Source organism: Sorghum bicolor, chromosome 7, assembly GCF_000003195.3.
Source record: "Sorghum bicolor cultivar BTx623 chromosome 7, Sorghum_bicolor_NCBIv3, whole genome shotgun sequence".
Classification (NCBI taxonomy): Eukaryota; Viridiplantae; Streptophyta; class Magnoliopsida; order Poales; family Poaceae; genus Sorghum; species Sorghum bicolor.
The window spans coordinates 843,631-864,855 of record NC_012876.2 but is presented as its reverse complement, the minus strand read 5'-3'; the positions used below and the strand labels follow the sequence as shown (position 1 = coordinate 864,855).

Below are 21,225 nucleotides of genomic sequence, written 5' to 3'. Positions count from 1 at the left end.
AGGGAGGCCGGCGAGGTTGCAGGTTTTGGGGTTGATTTGGTAGACTTGACTTGGTCCGTTCAAATTCAAGTGTCAATGGAAAAGAGTGCCATGCTGATGCGCTCAATTTTTGCCAGCCTCCTCTTCTCTCATTTCCCTATATTCTGCAATTTTACTCTTTTCGGTTCTTTCTCGTGTCATCAGAAGAAACTTACAGGAAGGACTTGTCAGACACACACACACACACACGCATGTACACACGTACACAGATGCATGCTCTTTGTTCCATTCCACGAGCAACCATTCATTCCAAACAAGGGTCTGCATTGGCAGTTGGGTTAGAAAGGTTTGGAAAAAACGTACTCCACCTACTTGCCTTGCCTTGCCTGCAGTACACTCGAGGTTGGTTAGGTTTACAGCTCACTTACTAAAGAAGGGAGCGACCTGTACTGCCAAAAGTCATTACTGCAAAAAAGTCATCAGCAAAGATTACCTGGGATGCTTAAACAACATTCAAGAACAGGGATGGCACAGATTTCCTCTTCACTGTGCACTGCCAACCAAAGCTGAAGCATCAGTGTTCATGGTTAGGTTAGGTCATTACCATACAAGTGTATCATATCAAACGACAAGCGTAAAGCGATGAGCCGAGGCTTTTTTGTTTCAACAGTGATCACCTCTGAATCAGAGATAAGCCATCTCCCATACACATACAGGATGTGGCACATGCCCATGCTCCATTCTTATCATCATAATATAATGCACTACTAGTCTCACCTCACATTCACAGGAGTAGGTGACAGGTTTAGGACCCGACTGATTCCAGAATATGGTATAATATTCACAGCAAATATTCTGGATTGTCAATCATGTATGTATCCCAGTTGAACTTCTGTTTGGGCAAAGAGCATCTCCTTTTTCTCTCTGGTCAGGTGAGCAGTTGGGGAGAAGAATTTGCCCAGGCAATAAACAAACCCTTTAGATCATCAAATTATATAAGGAGAGGTGTTTCATCAGGCCAGCCCTATTCCAGGGCGGCAAGCAATGGACCAACATGTGGCTATTACAATTAGCCACAATAGAAAAATCAAACAGAATTCTGAATCTCATATGCAGCCTACGGAGATGGGCATGCCTCAACTAATCTCGCACCCACATGTATGTATAGACTAATCAGCCTCGACATTCCAACCTGCTTCCATGTATTCAGGGTACAACTTTTGCCAAAGTCAGAACGCCGCTGGTCTGGAGCTTCTCTTCACACGAAACCAAGCTGAAAAAATCCTAACGCTTCATTATCGCTGCCATGGCTACATGCAGAGGGCTCGCCTTCAGTGGAGCTCGGCGGCGCGGACGGAACAGGGAATGTCGCACCCTGAAAGTACTGCTCCCGTTGCTGGGGAAGAGGCTAGCGCAGAGTTGCAGAAATGAAGGGTTCTCCTGCTGCATAGGATAATCCTCCTCCATTTCAACCTCTTGGCTGGTCTCTGTCTGCCCCTGTGATGACATGACACAAAAGCTGAGCTTAACCTTTTTCCGTAGATTCATAGGCATGCAACAATGACTTTGTGCCCACTATACTGATTGTCTATGGTACTAATTAAGATTTGTGGGTCATACAAAGAGAAACAACACAGAGACAGTAAGCCACTAACAGGTGTACCGACAGGGCATGTGAGTGGGACCAAAACCAAATTGCCCAGGTGACACTCGAGCAGACATAGGACAAGATAAGGAATGAAGTCAAACTGTTAATCAATTGATCCCAACCACTAAGAAATATAGCTTATAGAGAAGTTTTTTTTTTGCCTCTACTAATCCTAGCATACTATCAAATAATAATGGCAAGATATACATGGAAACAAAATGCAGAGGATGTCCTGGAAGTCTGGCTACAGTTACCTTTTGCTGGTGATGCTCAACATCAGAGTACTCATTAGGCTGAGTGGGGGTGTGCTCTCCGTTACTGTTCATATCTCTATACTCAATCTGTCCTTTTTCCTCCAAGTATTGTCTGGAACCCTCATCTTCATAGTCAGGGAGCAGCAAACTAGGTGTCTGATCAGTGGAGAACTTTCCAGCATCTTCCATCCGAATCCCAGAATCGTTTGCTTCTGATGTCTCTTTGTACACATAAGTTTGTGACGGTTGCTCCTGGCTAGAGCAAGTGTCATGATTACCAAGATTATTACCACCAGAGTTTCCCTGACATGCAAAGCATATATTAGCTCAAGGTCAAGATAGCCTGCATGCTTGAAAACACCTCTAGTCCTTTACATTCTGAGAATAAGAACATCACAATACAGAGGGTACAAAAACATCGATTGTGCCATGACTAAGTATACAGTGAGAAAAGCTTCAATTACACAAGACAAAAATGATACTTGGAACAATCCAAACAGATGTAATGTAATACATACCAAGCATCATCTTTATATGTAACCATTACTTTGATGTTCAGATTTCAGAAGATAGAAACAGAAAATTGGTGGATTTGGGTGCCTATTTCTTCTTAATTAAAAAGCTACCTAGTTCCTCCAAGGTTGGTCGAGTTTTTCAGAAATAGAAACTTGCAGACAGCAGAGGCATGCTTATTGCATTGAACACACTGTGATATGAGTATACACCTTTGATGTTACAAAGAGTTGCAGATAGCAGATGCATGGTTGTTCAATTTAAAACAGTGTTATATGAGTCTATCAGAACACCAAAATGACAACAAAAACATGGAGAAATAAAACTAACGCACATTTGGGAAGACCCTTGACAAAAAAGCATAACAAAAGAAATAAAAGGATGTAGATGTGCAAGCTAACCTCCATGTCATGCTGCTCAGAAGTGTTACTATCCATTGCAGCAGTCTCATTGTCTATAATAGCCAATATTTCATCCCTTTCTTTCTTGCGCCTTGTAACTTGACAAACAGCACATATGCAGTCACTTTTGTGGCGATCGTTCCTGCATTCAAACAATCATGTAAGAACACCAAACAATATAGTCAATAGGGCCCTCCTACTAATTCTCCTAAAGAAAAGGAAAATAAAAGTAAAGGAAATACACTAAACATCTTCTAAAGTGTTACAGGTACCATTGCAACTTTCAACAGAAACATCATTGGGAAAAATTCCAGTGTTTCCAGTGGCAGAGCTTGACCATAGAAATTGAGGGGGGCAGTTCATAGAACTCTGAATTAAACAACAATGAACAGACCAATTTCATTGTTTAACTAGTGGGAAATTGCATTGGTAGGGGAGCCATGGCCCACTTTGGCCTTAACCAAGCTCTGCCCCTGAGTGTTTAGCATGCTTTTAGCGTTTAGTGGTGATGGTCTAAATTAATACTCTTTTCAGAGTACTGATTCAGTGTCCAACATGTTGCAAGAGAAGGCTGGCTGTGTCACAAATTTATTTGATCCAGTATCAGAAATGCAAATGGAATAGCAGTGAAAGACCCTGAAGAGGTGGACGGTTTCAGAAGAGATGCATGGTTTCTCTTATGATATTTGAATATCCAAGTTTTCTACTTATTCTTAACTAAATAACTAGCCAATATGCACATGAGGGCAGTGTCACCTGTCGGTGCCGGTTTCATGTGATGGGATGGTAGTGCAGAACACACCACCAGGAACCTAGACTTTATAAGGAAGTAAATATCATGCATAAGCATCGCAAAACCAAATTGAAACTTCCATACTAGCATTTGGCATAAGACTAAAAGGGTAAGTCATAACCTATCAAAGTGTTAACGTTGTAGAATGCCTAGCATGTGCTCTAATGGGGCGGGTCATCTTTTTTCCCTGTCAAATATTGGCCTTAATTTCCAACCTCTTTTTATCAGTAACTCAATTATTTGCCTTAATTTCCAACCTCTCTTTATCAGTAACACAATACATCGCAGTTGTCCCATTCTATATGTGTGCTGCAGTTGCATGGCACATCAGCTTCGATGCATGATAACTTAGCCTCTAGAATAGATTAAGAAAAACTGCATGCAGCTGCCAGGATAGATTAATGGCATACCCTGGGCGTCGCCTTTTGTTCTTAGCCTTGCTTTTTGAGTGGCCTTTGGCATCCTCATCACCAGTATTGTCATTACCACCTACACAACATCTGGGTAAATCATATATTTGAACGGATGCACATGCGAAGGTATAAGGAAAATTATACATGGGTCGAAATGAATGACAGTTATGTGAACAGTTTCCCATTGCACAGAAATGCTTAAGAAGGGTGAAATGATCGCATCCTTCGTTCATTATTATAATCCAAAGGTTCCAAAAAATTCTGGCTACATGCGCGTTAGATGTACATGATGCAATATGCTTTTTTCCTCACTGCTCACTGAACTATTTTAAAATAAATCATAAATGTCCTGCAAATGAATCAATGGTAAAATAGACATTGATGAAATATATAAAAGATCTCATTTGTACATCACTTAAAAGTTGAAATAGTAGCAGTTCACAAGAATCAAATCAAGTCAAACATTGAACAGAAGTAAATTAAGGACAAATGGCAATAGCTGTCAGATATCCAATACATACCACTGTCTGGCACATCAGAATACAAGCCAGCGGCCAACCAATATTTCATGAAGCCCTTCTTGACCCGTTTCATAAGCTCAATTATGTAATCGCCTTTACTGTTGTACTTGGTACAGTTATCCCATATGAACTGCACATCCTTATATACATCCTCTGAATTCATGTACTTGTCACCACGTTCCAAATTTTGACATATTGTGCCAAAATCCATAGGAGTGTCAATAACATCAAAATAATCCTACAAAGTTGCATGTTTTAGGGTTGGGAAACTGGTGAAGTGAACGAAATACGAACCGGCAAAAGATATATTTTCAACAGCAGTAGATCTAGAAGCATATGGTACTTGGGTTAAGAGAAAGGCCAGGAGACATAAACAGAGAAATCTAAGAAACAAAAGGAAAATAAAAACTGCAGCTGAACTTATCCACGTTTGAGGTTGCAATAGCTTTCCTTACCCTCTTATCTAGGTTCCATATATCACAATATGCACCTAGAATGGGATGCAGGACTGTTGTTACAGGAAAGTTAATCTACCCTGATAGGGTTTTGCTCCCAGTGTCATAAGAAAAGGTGAAGCTTTCATCCTAGTTAGATAAGCATTCCCATAATACTAGTACTAAGAAAAAAGACAAATTGAATGTACTACCCCAAAACTTAGATCCTTGCAGATGGAATTAGCAATATATATATAACATAATCAATCCACCAAAAGACAGAGACTAAGGGAAAACAAAAAATTTGACACACATTTATGGAAATTGTATCTGAAGTTCTGAACCCACAGCGTGAGCGATCAATAGTATTACCATAACTTCTCAAAGGATGAGACTACAATGTGCTATGGCCTATTTGTCATTTCATCTGGAAGGCATAAGTCTTTGGTGAAGCTTAAAAAAAACAGGTATATTGCACCTTATCTAGTCAATACTCAATACAGTTTAATTACCCTCCTGGGGTAGTTTTGCAGGGTGGTTCTCCCTTGCTGATGTGCCACACTGGACAAGAAGGACATGCTTAACAGATGAAGAGTTGTGGTGTATTTCAAACGAAAGAAACCGCAATGTGTAGCACAAAATACTCACCGGTATTTCTAATGCAACAGGATCCACTGGAACATTGAACGGATCAGCAGCGTCCATCTTCATAACTTTCTTAATAGCCTGAGAAACAAGTGCAAACAGCGTTTCAGCATAGCCTCTATTATCCAAACTCAGCAGATCTCTCATCATAGGTAAAAAAAACTCAATGGACCTTCAAATGAAGGTAATCCGAATCCTACTCACTTCAAGTGCAGCAGCCAGCTCCTTCTCATTGCGCTGATGTTCCGGAGTAGACTGCTTTTCTTCCGACTCCTGTGAGCTCCTCACCTCCACCACATCCTCATTTTTTTTGCTTTCCAAAAGAGCTTCTTGCTTGCTCGGAGAAGGCTCATCTGCTGAATCGGCTTTCCGATCCGGTGTGCTGTTTTCTACAGAAGGCAGCCCCGCCAACTTGATCTTAATGCCTCCTAATTTCCTTGCCACCTTTTCCTTATCCGTGTCACTCGACTCCAGCCCCTGCCCATCTGCTTGCTGCCCATCCGTTACGGCCGGAGCCTTCTCCCCGTCAGCTCTCTTGATTACTTCAGACACAGCAGCACTCTCTGATTTCCCAGCATCAGCGGGCGGTGGCACATGAGATTCTGAGGAATCCTGCTGCTGCGGGCGCAGGGGCGAGTCCACCGTCTTGGACGACTTGAACTTGAGTTTCACACGGCCGTACACAGCTCCCACCTTGGGCCTGCTGTACGTTATGTCAGCTGGAGGATTAGCCGTCGCGGTGGCACTGGGCTTCCGAGGTGGCTCAGAAGGTTGAGGTTGAGAAGAAGGAGGAGGCGGCGGCCGTGGTTCAGGGACTGCTACCCCCGCATCGACGACGGTCGGCGCGTTATTATTATTATCATCCTCCTCCTCCGCCTGGTCTCGCGGGCTGTCCGACGCCTCCGTGCTGGGACTGGACGCGGAATCCGGCGACGTGGACTCCGCCGGACCAGCAGCCTTCTTGCCCGCCGGCTTACGGCCGCGCTTGCGCTTCATCGTGGTGATCCTGCCGTTTTGGTGGCGACTAAACAGCAGCTGAGGAGGCGGCTGGGATGGACCGACGCGCTGCAAATAGACGGCAAAATGTTCGGGCTCAGATTGCGCGCGGGAAGGCGCGGAATTCCACGGGACGGGTCGATAACGGATCGCCTGGCGGACGAACCCAACCCACCGTCCCACCGAGGCGAAGCGAAGAGGAGCTAGGGTTCCTTACCGGAGGAGGAGGAGGAGGAGGAATTCGGCCCCGGGGTCGCGAGGATCTCGTGCCGGCGCGCGTCCAATAGCAGCAGGAGGAGGAGGGAGAGCTCGGGGGACGCGCGGTGCGCGGGAAGAGAACGGGTGCGGCGGGCGGGCGGGCGGGCGGAGGTGGAGGCGGAGGCGGAGGCGGGGGGGAGACTGGAGAGCCCAAGCTGGTTGGGTTGAAGACGGCCGGGACCGGAAGGGACACAAGTCAACATTACTACTGGGCTGGTGGGCCTGTACTTTGTTTCTTCTCTCATGTTGGGCTTTACGTGGCGGCGGCGGCTTCTTTCTGTATGGAGGGACGGTTTGGGCTTCGGCCCGATTTCCATTTTCTTTTAGGCCTGCTTCGGACGGGGCCTTTTGGGTCAGTCCACAAAGCTTAGTACGCCTTCCGAATGCCGTCATAAAAAATATCTAAAAAATAAATTATTAGAAATATAAATTTTCGAGTGCAGCGTTCCTTCTTGTTAAACCGTGTTCTCTTTTTTTTCATGTTTCAGAGACAAGTTTTCTTGGGATCAAACATTTGCAATCCCAATTTATAACTTATATGCCTTCAATGGAGGGCTTGCAGGGCTCTTCTACCTCTCTCATCTCCCAGACACTCCTCTCTCTCTCCCTTAGATCCAGCCTCTCTTTATTCCTCTCTCCCTCTTCCCCTCTCTCCCCCCCTAGATCCTACACTCGTTTCTCTCTCCACATTTGACCAATCTGTTTTCCCTTTCTCTCTCTCTCTCCAGAAAGCTCTAGAGTCCCATCTCTTGATTATCTTCCGTTCTTTTTCCAAATATTTTTTCACTATATCGGTTTATTTAAATCCAACTTACCAATAAGTTGTTGCAGTTCCTATTTATATTATGGCTTGCATTTTCTATTATAATGTCAATTTTTTCCTTCTCTTCTCCAATATTTTTTATCTCGGTTTATTTTAATCTAAGTTACCTAACCTGCCGCAGTTTTGATTCGTGTTCAGGCTTGCATTCTTTTGCTCCCATCTCTTGATTCTTTTTCCCTTCTCTTCCCCAATATTTTTCTTATCTTGGTTCATTATTTAAATCTTACCAAAAACCTGAATGTCGTGACATATTCCCTGCTCACCTCATCAAGTTAGTAGCCAATTTCATTTCTTACTGCCTTTTTTAGATTGTTTTTGCCATAGATTTAATATTATTTCCTTCCTTGCTATCACTGGGTCTTCAAGATACATACCCCTCCCAGCTGCATTGTATTTTTTGTCATAACTCTGGTAAGCAATACTCCTATAGCACATCACTTTGTCTATTCACTTAGGTCAGACTCAATGCATGTTTCATGAGGATGTCATGCACATTAAATAGAGTGCCACATAAGCAAAAAATGCTGACTTGGCAGGGTCATTAAATGAAGGAGTTCATTAGATGAGAGAAGAGTTTCATCCCCATGAAACTCATATGGCTCGGTTACCTAGTTTATAGTCTTGGTAACTGTGTCATGAAACTATGCATTGATAGACTGGCCTTATAAATAGTCAAACAACAATCATATTTATTATCGTTGTGATTCAACCTTGTATCTTCTTAACTAGAACTGTTTCCCATCTTAGTAGACAAACAACAATAATATTTGTGGCATTAAAAATTTATTATATCTCTTTGAACTTTTAAGTTGTACTAATTGTTTCTTATTCTGATTTTTTTACATAATTTGTAATTGAATGATACCAAAACTTTGTTGAGTATGGCTCTTCGTTGCCGTTTCATTAATTTCTATTGCAGAGCTGTGACCTATGTAGATGTCCTAAAATTTCATTTAAAATTTGTTTGTCTGTTATTTAAACATCATGTCACACCTTCATAATATAGTGTTCAATCACACATTCAGTCAGCATATTCTTCAGTCTTATCTTTTGTTACATGGCAGCATCGATTTTATTCAAGATATTATTCATTTTTTGTTGATATCATCTCAGATCACCACCTATTTGCGGCCATATATCGTTTTCATTAATTTCTACTAAATTTATTATACATATTTGTAAGCAGTGGATATGGCAGGATGTATTCAATAGGTTTGAGCCAGTATCTTTTTTTTTATCACCTTTCCACAATCTCTGTGTCACGATTTCTGACTGATGCAATCCAATCCACTCAGATCTCACTTGTTGACAAAGATATTCAGATTGATCAGTTGCAGCTTGAAATCCAGAAGCACCCTCATAGCAAAAATGCATAATATACATTTCCTTTCCTCGTGTGCAGATGTGCCTCTTCTTGCGACAAACTTGACAAAGTGAAAATGCCTCTTCTCCTCCCACACACCCCTTTAACCTTGTTCCTTGAGATCTCGTGGTAACATGGATATTGACCCTTTTCCGCTTGCATTTCATAAAGTTATTTTGTGCTAATACGACAGTGTTAATGAAATGGTTATATTGAGCACATGTCCATTCTTGAAAATATGTTTGCTACCTAAATCGAAGCAATGCTGATTTGAACTTAGCAGAAATCTTTATATGTGGTTCACCATATAAAGAACAGATCCGCACGTCCGAGGGTCGGCACCATGATCTGCGGCACCGAGCCTCGTTGCACCAACCCTCGGTTTCATTTAGAACCATTAATAAACTCATTATAATTGATTAATAAGTCACCAAAGTCTGAGACATTAAGCAAAATTTCCTATATATTAATATTAGATTAGAGATGCCTACTACGCTGTATATGAACTGATGCTGGACAGGATTACATAATCGGAGAAGGGAGGTAGTTAAACACTAGCAGCATACACTGTTGCTATCTGCTTCGAGCTATATAGAGAGTAGAAATAAAATAAAGGCAGCTAGCAACGTCTTTCCTAGGCCCTAGCTAGCTTAGCTAGTTCTTCGTCTTCCTCGGGTCCTGTGCGATGTACAGCCTCTTCACCGAAGCCATGAACAGCCTGCACAACATCCATCATCCATGGTCCAAATTAAAGCTCAGCATCGACAATGACTCTCAGTTACTAACACACCTCTACCTACCAGCGTACGTGCAAAAGAACAGGATCGGAACGACGACGAACTTACTCCCACGGCACGTCGCCGACGAGCATCCGGTCGCCCTCGTTGTCCTCGTATAGAAGGATGTACGCCTTCTTGTTGCTCTTATTCTCCCCCTTCTTCGTCGGCTCCGGCTGCTCATCGTCGTCGTCGTCATCTTCTTCTCTGCCAGCGATCCTCCACTGACCATCTGAAAAGCAGGACAGCACACAACATCCATCCATCAGACCCATCACATTCACATCCTCATGGTTATGGAGACATGCCCAAAGCAAGACGAGGGGTGCGTGCTCTGCCCTGACCTGACAGGAAGCCATGGAACATGGCCTGCAGCGCGCGCGACAGCGACGCATACCCACAGTGCGCCTGCAGGTCCACCTTCCTCCCAACGGCGCAGCCCTCCATGTTCACCTTCACGAACATGGTGGACCGAGCCGGCGCCGGCCCCTGCTCGCCGAGCTTCACCTTGCTCGTCGGTTCCTCAACGGCCTTCGCGCCCACCTGCAGGTGGCTCCTGCGGAACGCACCCACCGGGGGCCATCCCACCGGCTGCGGAGGTGGAGGCCGCTGGTGGTCTTGCTCCAGGGCTACCTTCTCTGCTTGCCTGCCGGCAAGGCTCCATGGGTGCACTCCAACACCAAGCCATGGATCGCCGCTGCCGCCGCCATTGTCTGAAGAGATGCCCAGCCTGAGCTCAAGGCTGCTCATCAGGCCACGATGACTTCCCTGCATCTCGCTGCAATCGTCTGCCTGCTCCTGTTTCAGTTTCAGCCTTTGTGCAGCTGAAGAGGAGCTCTTCATGGCCTCTGATGTCAAGCTAGCTGCAGCTCTAGCACAAACAACTTGGTGTGTGTGTGTGTGTGTGTGTGTGTGTGTGTGTGTGTGTGTGTGTGTGTGTGTGTGTGTGTGTGTGTGTGTGTGTGTGCAGAGCAGGTGAGTGTTTGTGGGAGAGGAGCTAGCTTGTGGCTCTTTATGGTGTTGAGGCAACTGTGATGGATGGATGGATGGATGGAACAATTAAAGGGCACAGAGATGATGAGAAAGAAAGCTAGGTGGCTTTGTGCTTGCTAAGTACTCCTAAAGTGAGCTACTGGGGGCCTAACAAAAAGTATATATGAACAATGAAATGATAAGCCATATATGTGCAAGTAAAACTCTAAAAAGAATATGTAAAAAGTAACTCTCTGACCTTACATAAAGCCTAGTACTGAAAGAAAATTGATTGAAGGGAATGCATAAAGCCTAGTACTGAAAGAAATTTGCATTGATTAAGGCAATGCATTGCATGTCTGGAGCTCTGAACATGCATAGATCGTAGACCTGCAGTTTGAAGGATCCAGTAGTATGGTAAGAAAATGAAATGAAATGAAACATGTACCAAGTTCATGTAACAATTTGAGGTCAAGTTTTGCCCCCCTTTTTTCTGAAACAAAGGCAGGATCTCTGATTCGTTTGTTGATAGAAAAAGAGATCGAACTATATGCAGTATATTTTCAGTTGAAGCACAGGGGGGATTGTTGAAGCATGGAGAGGACGATAATCGCAATGCGCGACACGTGCCTGCATCAGTTCATGCAGTTTCTGCAAGAGATTTGAGTGCGCGGCACTGATCGATATGCATGCGAGTGGTTCAAGTGGATGGACATCTCCTTATCGTTTGCAAGAGTTGCTTCTTGCTTGTATGGTTTTGTCTGACCATTGTGTTGTGTGGGGGACACAGTGGCTGGCTACTGGAGCTCCAACTGAAAGTTCAGTCCACTCCACTTCGGTCTTTTTCCTGAAAGTGATGCTTGGAGCTATGCTTTTGCCTTGTCCTGCAGAAAATTTGGCAGGCACTTTTAGGTAACTGTAATAACTGGCCATGAACATGTGTCTCAAGATGCTTTCTTTCTTTTGGTCCATTGCATCATGTAAGGTTTCAGAGAGAGAGAGAGAGAGAACCTGTTATTATTTCTGTGAGTGCAAGCTTATATATATATGCTTGTGAAAAATATTTTATCCCATTTCTGAAAAAAAAAGCTATTTCAGAGTTTATCCAGCATTCCTGTTTGTGCTCCCAGCATAGTGAATGCCATTTTGTTGAAAAGAAAACCTTGAAACTAGAAGTCAGTCTTATATATATGCAGTGAAAAAGTACTGACACAGATACTGATGTTATTGGCTTTGCACATAGTAATCTACCCACAAGTGAATATGCACTGACTCCTTACGTATCAGTATATTTTTGGGATCAACTATCAGCGTACTATTCAACCAACAAATTGTTCAGCATACTAGTCAACCAACAAGTGGTTCACATTTGCAGAGAACTAACAAAAGCCACAACAGTTTCCAACCACAAGAACAATATCGCTAGTTGTGTGTCAAATTGAAAAGAATATATTTCTCATTACAAATAAATCTTTTTTTAACCAAATATCAATCCCTTTTTCCTGAGTTCTGATGACAATTTGCTAGGAAGTTATACATACTGTACACTGAACCTGAACATATCTCAAGAATCAAGATGCTTATTACATTGTTTCACAGCATTATATATAGACTTTTAAAGAGAGCTTGTGGACCTAAAATTGTGTGCTCATTGCCGTGACCTTACATCCAAAAATAATAAAAGAAACAGAGGAGCTCTGTTGTGAACAAAATTTGATTCCATAGGTACCATCTAAAGAGATGATCCTTATTGTACTCCCACCATATATAGTGAATGTCATCTTCTTGAAAGCAAAACTCCAAAATTACAGCGTATTTCTTTCCATAATGGAAGAGTAGTAGTGATATAGATGTTGACGTTACCTCACATATACAAGTGGTGATCCAACTGCAAATCAATTGTGCTTTAGTTCCTGTTGTGCCACACTTACCAAGCTTACATTCTGAGCTGCTAGTGTAGAGTAGCTACCACCTACCAGTACATTAGTCAGCCATGCAGTTCTTCATAATATTTGAAATGAAGAAGATTTCATACTTATATTAGATTGGCCAAAAGAAAGGTGCAATTCTTTATGCACATCAAAACGTTAGTGCTTATTGTCCACAATGAAAAGTGCATTTCTGGTTACAGCATTCCTTTATTCGACTACTTTAGGAATAAAGTCGGGGACATTTTACGGTTGTGGAAATACAGTAACTTACTTTGGGTAAAGTAATTTTGCACGGTTCTTGGGTTCTGCTCTACACGACAAGAATTTTCACCATAACAAAAGAATCTGTACTAACTAGCTATATGTTACATATAAACTGGACCCATGACCCATCTACCTGACAAGTGGGGTTATCTATTCTTAGTTGGTTTTGTGTACATGTAGAAGCAAGGCATAAGATCCACGATGCCTACATATGCCTCAAAATCCACATTTGAAAACAAAAAGTAGACTCCTAAGGATCGGTCGAATCGTACTACCACTTATAAAACCAAGAAAAAGGTAACTATTGCATTGTTCTTGATCCTCTCTATATAATGACAGCTCCTCACATGCCCATGTTATTAACATAATAATGTCGTCCAGCATCTATTCTTTACATGCATGTAACACAAGAAGCTTTACTAGAAAGCCACTCTACTTTTCACCAGTCAGCTTTATTACCACTTGCATATACGCATCTTCTTTATCAGGACATCATCTCTTTGTATTGTATCAAGGAATATAAAGCACAATTAAACCTATTAGTAGGCCGCTAGCTATCTAGCCCTAAGTAAGTTCCATTCCACCATGATTGGCCTGCCTACTAATCGCGTATCATCATCGCTTATTTACTCATCAAGCTAAGAGTACACTATCCCATCCCATCAGAAAAATCGTGATATAAGTAAATAACAGTAGCCACCACCGGAATATATGTATAACCCCTTTTCCCTTTAGCACATATCTCTTGCTTAGTGGTTAAGGAGTAGGCGGGTTTGCATTGATTGACAGGCGGATGCAGATAGCAAAACATGTCGATGTCTGATGTGCATTCCAATTCCATGCCATTTTTCCAGGACGACATAAGTGGACCTGATCAGAAGCTTTTGTTGACTTGTGCTGAACACCGCCGCATAAGGTTCAGGCTCACAATGATGATGGGGGGTCATCAGGTTGCTCCTGATCTGATTTGTTGTGTTATCTTTAGAACTGTGAGACTACAGGAGCCTCCAATTATTTGTTGGAGCATGGAAAAGATTCAGGTAGCAGTTTCACAGGGAGATGATATGATACCTCATATATTATTGGTCTGCTGAAGCTCTTGTCATGTCGCCAATGTTCATCCTGATTGCACAGTTATGGCGAGATTGACATCCATCCGCCTTGTCTGAACTGAATCCCTGTCTGAAAATCATTTCTTTCCAAAAAAAAAAGACAAAAAAAGGTCATGCGACGGCATTCAGATTTTCTGAGGCAATCGATAATGGCGAAGGATACATACAGAGGAAGAAACTAGTTGTAGATCGAGCTGTGAACTCTTTCGAAACGGCGGGGACACGCCGCCGCCCAGCGGGCGAGGAAGCTAGTACGGGCACCGCGCCGAGGCAGTGGCGCAGCCGCGGGCGGCGGCAGCATGTACGTGAGGGTATCCGGAGGAGATGGCTGAGGGCGAAGAGCGGGATGGACGGCGGCGGCCGCCGGCGACCTCGCCTTGCCTGAGTGCAGCATTTTTCGTATCACTCCTAGTCCCCGCGATCCAGATATTTGCAGATAGGCCCCTGGATCAGTTTGATCTGAGATTCTAATGCAAGAGCCATAGCCATGGAGTGTCTATCAGGCTCTCAGCTAAAAGAGTGTCTGTCTGTCTGTCAGGTTCCTGTGAGAAGAGTCATAGCCATGGAGGTGCAATTAATGAAAAGCTTCTCCATCTCCTCCTCTTTCTCCCTCTCTCTCCCCAACAAATGAACAAACACATGGCAATGGCCATGGCATCAAGATCAAGGGTCCAATCCAATCAGAATGACAACAACCACCACTAGCGCTTGCAACTTGCAGCATCATCTCATCCTCATTCCCATCCCATCAACGATCCGATCGTGTCGTGTCTGCCGGGATCTGCGACGAGTCTCGGTTGCTCATCCCACCGGTGCTTGCTACTCCGATCCTACTCCTACTGCACAATTTCTGTCTGTGTCCACTGATTGATGATGGCAGATACGATCCATGACTTTTAGAATGTCAAACATATATGCTCTGCATATCATTGTTTGTATGCTCCTTAATTCTTTCCTCTCTCTAATCTCTCTCTCTCTCTCTCTCTCTCTCTCTCTCTCTCTCTCTGAAAATGTATGTTTAGTCTAGGAAATAAAAAGAAAACACGAGCTTTCTTAGGGCCTGTTCGTTTAGGCCAGGATTGGCCCGGAAATTGTTTCAGCTGCTCATAGCTTATGTAAATATGGCAAACAATCCAGCCAGGAATGATTTCAGGTCATGGTTCCCCTTCAAACGAACGGGCCCTTAGTGTTCAGATTCATTTGTGCCTCACTGTTCTAGATCAATAAAAAAAACTACCGTATTCTGAAAAAAAAACAGTACCGTTACATTGTAATTTTCCTTCTGAACTTCGTTGCAGTTGGGGTTGGGTTTTTTCTCATACATTTTTGCTAGCTAAGAACTCTCTATTGCTGGGGAAAAAAGGGACTAGTGCATACCAAAGTGCCAACAAGGACGGGATCATATGAACTGAACATCTGAGCAACAGGAAACCTGAAAAGAGGGATCCTGCGACTATAGATGGAGAGGTGAGGATGGACCCCTTGAATCAATCTAGCAAAGATTTTCCTCGCCCCCTTTTTCTCTTTTTCCACAAAAAAAAATATGTCAACAGCTTTGCAGGTTTCAACTGGGTACATCCAATCCGGTCCATCCAACTTCCAACGCATTGGGTTCATGCACCTTAATGCAAAGTGCAACGCGTGGTGTACAACGACCTGCAACTGCAATATATACCATGAACACTTGGAGGAGTCAGGCAGGCAGGCTAGCTTCAGCTTGTTGTTGCAGACAGAACTGCACTGCCACTTGACTCAGGAAGGGACGGATGATTCAGATATGCACCAAGCTAGGGTTGACTTGCACCGTTGACCAGAGACCTCACACAATGGAACATTGCTGTTCAGAAAAACAGAACATCAAATCCAGTAGTACTCGTATTATATTACTGTAGTTCTTTTCCCTTAATTGAAAGGCCCTACCATGCGATTAGTGATCTGAAAGGATTCAGTTCAGCAGTTGTGAATCAGGTATTGCATGCACCCTACCTATCAAGACCAAGAATGCAGATGCCCTTTTGTTTTTTGGTCAGACAGGAGCTGAAGTGCAGATGGCTTTGCTGCAGCCAGCAGCCTGCAGCTTTGTTTGTTTGGTCAGTCAGGATAAAGCACAAGCTGGACGAACAGCCGAGCAGAGAAAACATGCGCTTCTTGACCAAGGAAACCAAGTGAGAAATCTGCTGACATGAGCTCGAAATTGTGATCCACATCCAATTTCATTATAAGAAAAAAAAATGAAACAAACATCCAATTTCATCATAGTTTTGTATAAGGGCCTTGTTTAGTTCCAAAATATTTTAGGAAATGAGCACTGTAGCACTTTTCGTTTGTATGTGACAAATATTGTCCAATCATAGACTAACTAAGCTCAGAAGATTCATCTCGTAAATTACAGGTAAACTGTGTAATTAGTTATTGTTTTTATCTATACTTAATATTCCATGCATGTACCGCAAGATTCGATGTGACGGGCAATGTAAAAATTTTTGCAAAAAATCGTAGGAACTAGGCCCTGTTTAGTTTCCAACCTAAAATTTTTTCGTCCATCCCATCGAATCTTTGGACACATAAGTGGAACATTAAATGTACATAAAAAAATAAACTAATTACACAGTTTGATTGAAAAACGTGAGACGAATCTTTTAAGCCTAGTTACTCCATGATTAGCCTTAAGTGCTACAGTAGCTCACATGTGCTAATGATAGATTAATTATGCTTAATATATTTGTCTTGTAGTTTCCTGATGAGCTATGTAATTTGTTTTTTTATTAGTTTCTGAAAACCCCTCCCGACATCCTTCCGACACATCCGATGTGACACCCAAAAAATTTTCATCTCCAATCTAAACAGGGCCTAAGCAAGGCCAAGCTTCCTGCCTGACTAATGCAGATTGCTGTCTTCTGCAAACGCTGACGACGGACACTGACCAGACCACGAATGGTAGATATAAATGGGCTGGGCTTAGCCCATTTCTCATACTCTCAGGCCCATGGTATTCAATTGAGGAAATCCCCTGAGTTTGATAATAAAAATCTAATTCTTCATTCATTGGAAGAAACAAAAAAAAAACGTGTCAGTCAAAGGTGAAACAATTTATGTGGAGATTGGCTCCTAACAGCCTTCCGTAAGATCTCACGCAGGGGTATGAACATTGACACACGGTGCCTAGTCTGTTGGCGTTTTTGATGAAGATGCAGGCCATTGTTTTCTGAAATGTAAAATGGTGAAAGGAATACTAGATAGTAATGTCCGTAGAAGTAGAACATATCCAAGTCGAGCTTTTGGAGTGAACAAACATCTGTGGAGAAAGGAACAATCGCAATAAAGCAAAATGATGGAGAACAATTGTGGTCGATATAAATCTTATCTGCTCTATGCAGTGGCGAGAGAAAATAGAAAAAATTCTATGATCGAAAACGTTCGTTGGTGTCCACCAGAAAACGTTCGATAAAGGATACGAGTGTTATCGACAATAGCAAGTTTGAGGCCTCAAAAAATGGGGAAACAAACTACGACTGATTTATATATTTATATATATATGCTCGAAAAAGTAGCAACTTTTCTGTCCACTGTCTCTTCCACGTCTTTCCGGTTTCTCCTCTCGCTCCCCTCCGCCGGCGGAGGAGCTCATGGCATCCTCTTCCATGGCCGCCGTCGCCTGCGCCACCGGCACCGCCCTCTCGCCGTCGACCGCGACGGCCCAGAGGCCGTCTGTCCAGGGCCGCCTCGTCTTCCCCGCCGCGCCCTCCCGCTCCCACTCTCTCCGGCTCCGCGCCGCCGGCCGCCGGTCAACTCGGGCATCCAAGGTACTCCCTCCCTCTCGGCTTATACCTCGCTTCGGTTGGATTGGCAGCTAGCGTAGCGAAGCGCAAGGGGACGGGGGCGCATGTATTGCGTGCCTGTTCCTTGCGGACGTTTGGAGGATTCTCCAGACATGGATGAGGGACCGTAGCATAGATCTCGCTAATCCTAGCCATTCCATCTCCGTGGATGGGGTTAGCTTGATAACGACACCAGTTTCTTCACGGCAGACTTTTTTATTTCCTGCTTCTTCATTTCAGGTTGTGGTGGCAGCGTTGGCTGACCCACTCAAGGTCATGATATCAGGGGCTCCTGCATCTGGCAAGGGCACGCAGTGTGAGCTCATCAAGACCAAAGTAAGCCATTCGTTCGTGAACAGCCTTGTGTGTTATTGTATCATGTCCTACATACCTTCTGTAATCTGTACAGCGAGTGCCAGAGCTTGGCAGCAGTTCAGTTAGCAATTTTCTGATAATTTGCAGTTCGGTTTGGTGCACATCTCCGCTGGAGATTTGTTGCGGGCGGAGATCGCTGCTGGCTCTGACAATGGGAAGGCGGCCAAGGATTTCATGGAGAAGGGCCAGCTCGTGCCTGATGAGATTGTCGTTAATGTGGGTCATGTTTTCTTTTGGGTTTTCCATTTATATATATGCATTTCAAGTCGCTGTTGGTGCTCATAAAGAAGAATGGTCTTGGGTTTCTGCCAGATGGTGAAGGAACGTCTTCTGCAACCAGATGCTCAGGAAAACGGTTGGCTTTTGGACGGGTACCCAAGAAGCTATTCACAGGCCATGGCGCTGGAAACCCTTGAAATCCGGCCTGATACTTTCATTCTGTTAGATGTAAGTGTACAGCTCGATCAAATTATTGACGCATAACACAAATCACATTCTTCCTTTAGACTATAATATGTCACCATTACTCTTGCTAGTAGCACAAAATAGATTTCTTGAACACTGCTATTGGCTATACTTGGTTCAATGAATAGCTTGTGCAATATTGTTGGATCAGACGTTGACTTAGTTGTTTCGATTTTCTGGAGTAAGTTACATAACAAAAGGAAGAAAAAATGTATCCATTGACTATAGCTTTCATGCATCCTCTGTTGAAATGAAATTAACTGCTGCAGTCCAGTGATTAGATTTTAGGAATTTAGAATTTTGTACCTTTAGCCCATTCTTTGCTGTTATAGGTTCCAGAGGAACTCCTTGTTGAAAGGGTGGTTGGAAGACGGCTTGATCCTGTAACAGGGAAAATATATCATTTGAAGTACTCTCCACCAGAGAATGAAGAAATCGCTTCAAGGCTTACGCAGAGATTTGATGATACAGAAGAAAAGGTACATGTTTGTACTGGTTATTGGTAAGAGTAATGTCAAATGCAATTGCCGGGTCTATCGTTAAACAGGATATAATTGCTTATCTAGGTATTAAATTGTTACTGCAAAGTGTCTTTCTTTGGTCTTCTACTAGGCAAGCAAGATCAGCATGCTTTATGATGCGCCTGCTGGCGATATCTAAACTATTCAGTGCATATATGATTATGTTCAAATCCACTGACACATGCATTTCCATTTGAGAGGTGGAAGCACCACATCTATGGTTACTGATATAGGATGATGTTTCTTCAACTGTGTATTGTGATGGTTTGCTTACCTCTACTGGATCAGATATTTTTCATCAATTGCTTGGCTGTTTATGTATATCGGAAAAATCAGTGAGCATGGTTTTATGAGAATTCACTTCTGACATATCTTGCTTTTGTTGCTTTACAGGTTAAGTTGAGGCTGCAGACTTATTACCAAAATATCGAGTCCTTGCTATCAACATATGAGGAAATTATTGTCAAAGTAGGCACCATCTCTTTTAACTGAAAACTATCTGCTCCATCAGTTCTCTTAAGGCTGATGTGCATTTCTGCTAGATGTTTTCGATAGACTTAGTACATTTCATGAAATTACCCTAGCATGGATTAACATGACATCCTCAGTAATTGCAGGCAGTTTGTTTTTTATGGTTCTGATATTTTTGCCATTGTTAATTAACATACAACTTGTTTATTAGTATATGCCTATGATGCTAAATTATATCGTTTCAACAAGCATGCTTTATCCAGTCACCTATATGGCTATCTATGCAATGAAACAATCACCAACCTGCCTTGCATGCATGTTCGTGCACTAACTTTCAAACCTTTCTTTTGTTACCGTTGTCTGTAATTTAGGTGAAAGGAGATCGCACAGTGGGCGATGTCTTTGCTGAGATCGAGAAGCTGCTGGCTTCTAGCCTGAACAAGAAAACAGAAATGGTGTCCAGCTCATGAGCAAGGAAAGAAAAGATTGGGTGCAGGTCCGACAAGTTCATGTAATGTAAGCCATCTCACATGATAGGAACTTCTCCAAGCGGATGTAGTTGAAGCATAGGCCGACACATACATGTAATGTAAGCCGTCTAACATGATGGAAACTTCTCCATGTGGATGTGGTCAATGCATAGGATTTTTTTTCCTCCAATTGTTAATTGTACGTGAATGGAAGCAGCAGATCGTTCGTAGGTTGTGAGTGCTTAACAGATCGTGTGCTGCTGTACATGTTTTGTTGCTGTCTTGTGAACATACATGTCATGTTGTTTTTCAACTGGAGGAATGGTGTTAATGCATTGATTTACAGCACTAGTGATTGGTGTTGTCTTAAGGTTGATCAGTGTTTTCTTAACAAATCTTTTATCTTTTTTAATTTACTATTTTTTTCCGTCTAATAAAAATACGGCAAAAGTTTTGCCGTTTTTCCAAAAAAAAAAATATAAGCGCCTAAATTTAGGTGGCAGTGGTCAAAAGTAAAGAATTTTCCTACATAGTGATAGTGTCCTTGCTGAAGATGGAAGCGTGTGGCTCTAGAGTACCCATGGAAACAAGAGAATCACACAGCTCCGTCGACCTTCCACGCCGCCGGTGTTCATCGCCCAGCATGAACCCAGCAACTGTCCAGCTCTCGTCGTCGTTGTAGTCCTGCACTGCAGCACCCAGATGTCTATGGAACGCAAGATGCATGTGAAAATCCCCCATGGCCAGCATCCCCTCCTCCATCTCCAGCAGGAAGCAGCTGTCCCCCTCCCATGGCGGGCGGCGTATCCGCCGGAACGTCTCTAGCACGCTGTCGAACGCCAGGATCGTCGCCAGGATCATCAGATATATTTGCCTCCACTCAGACAACGTCGCCAATCCGGACAGCGGACTCCGTGCCGATTGCCGAATCTAATGCGTAATGTACACAGAGTAGCCAGGACAGATTGCCAGGAGGATTCAGTTTGGTTTGCCAGGAGTACCGGAGCAC

General features: G+C 43.2%; 3 protein-coding genes across 12 annotated transcripts; 1 reads left to right on the top strand and 2 right to left on the bottom strand.

Annotated features, from left to right (window-relative positions):
• Positions 700–6,972, bottom strand: LOC8064361 (bromodomain-containing factor 1). The gene is made up of 8 exons (XM_002443685.2): positions 6,815–6,972; positions 5,806–6,666; positions 5,605–5,682; positions 4,523–4,760; positions 3,999–4,077; positions 2,796–2,937; positions 1,882–2,184; positions 700–1,476 (listed from the first exon to the last, which is right to left on the bottom strand). The coding sequence occupies exons 2-8, from the start codon at positions 6,595–6,597 to the stop codon at positions 1,264–1,266; spliced, it is 1,845 nt and encodes a 614-aa protein (XP_002443730.1). The 5' UTR covers positions 6,598–6,666; positions 6,815–6,972; the 3' UTR covers positions 700–1,263.
• LOC8068536 (auxin-responsive protein IAA25) lies at positions 9,480–15,046 on the bottom strand. 10 transcript variants are annotated; one of them, XM_021464362.1, is made up of 6 exons: positions 14,264–14,941; positions 12,653–14,179; positions 11,801–11,865; positions 10,162–11,673; positions 9,887–10,049; positions 9,480–9,759 (listed from the first exon to the last, which is right to left on the bottom strand). In XM_021464362.1, the coding sequence occupies exons 4-6, from the start codon at positions 10,658–10,660 to the stop codon at positions 9,696–9,698; spliced, it is 726 nt and encodes a 241-aa protein (XP_021320037.1). In that variant the 5' UTR covers positions 10,661–11,673; positions 11,801–11,865; positions 12,653–14,179; positions 14,264–14,941; the 3' UTR covers positions 9,480–9,695. The 10 variants fall into 10 exon arrangements, with proteins under 10 accessions (XP_021320037.1, XP_021320039.1, XP_021320036.1 ...); XM_021464364.1 differs by lacking the exon at positions 11,801–11,865 and having other exon boundaries at positions 12,653–12,761; positions 13,855–14,179; XM_021464361.1 differs by having other exon boundaries at positions 10,162–12,761; positions 13,855–13,946; positions 14,056–14,179.
• LOC8064360 (adenylate kinase, chloroplastic) lies at positions 17,649–20,586 on the top strand. The gene is made up of 7 exons (XM_002444847.2): positions 17,649–17,899; positions 18,155–18,250; positions 18,377–18,505; positions 18,602–18,736; positions 19,087–19,233; positions 19,669–19,743; positions 20,118–20,586. Exons 1-7 carry the CDS (start codon positions 17,723–17,725, stop codon positions 20,214–20,216), a joined length of 858 nt encoding a protein of 285 aa, XP_002444892.1. The 5' UTR covers positions 17,649–17,722; the 3' UTR covers positions 20,217–20,586.

Excerpts from the sequence above, each read along its gene's own strand:
- LOC8068536 (XM_002443684.2), bottom strand. The coding sequence starts at position 10,660 with ATGAAGAGCTCCTCTTCAGCTGCACAAAGGCTGAAACTGAAACAGGAG. Across the intron at positions 10,050-10,161 it reads GTTCCATGGCTTCCTGTCAG|ATGGTCAGTGGAGGATCGCT; the intron begins GTCAGGGCAGAG and ends CCTGCTTTTCAG. Across the intron at positions 9,760-9,886 it reads GTCGGCGACGTGCCGTGGGA|GCTGTTCATGGCTTCGGTGA; the intron begins GTAAGTTCGTCG and ends GATGTTGTGCAG.
- LOC8064360 (XM_002444847.2), top strand. The coding sequence starts at position 17,723 with ATGGCATCCTCTTCCATGGCCGCCGTCGCCTGCGCCACCGGCACCGCC. Across the intron at positions 19,234-19,668 it reads TTGATGATACAGAAGAAAAG|GTTAAGTTGAGGCTGCAGAC; the intron begins GTACATGTTTGT and ends GTTGCTTTACAG. Across the intron at positions 19,744-20,117 it reads ATGAGGAAATTATTGTCAAA|GTGAAAGGAGATCGCACAGT; the intron begins GTAGGCACCATC and ends TCTGTAATTTAG.
- LOC8064361 (XM_002443685.2), bottom strand. The coding sequence starts at position 6,597 with ATGAAGCGCAAGCGCGGCCGTAAGCCGGCGGGCAAGAAGGCTGCTGGT. Across the intron at positions 2,938-3,998 it reads AACAAAAGGCGACGCCCAGG|GAACGATCGCCACAAAAGTG; the intron begins GTATGCCATTAA and ends GTTTGAATGCAG. Across the intron at positions 1,477-1,881 it reads TTGAGCATCACCAGCAAAAG|GGGCAGACAGAGACCAGCCA; the intron begins GTAACTGTAGCC and ends ATGTCATCACAG.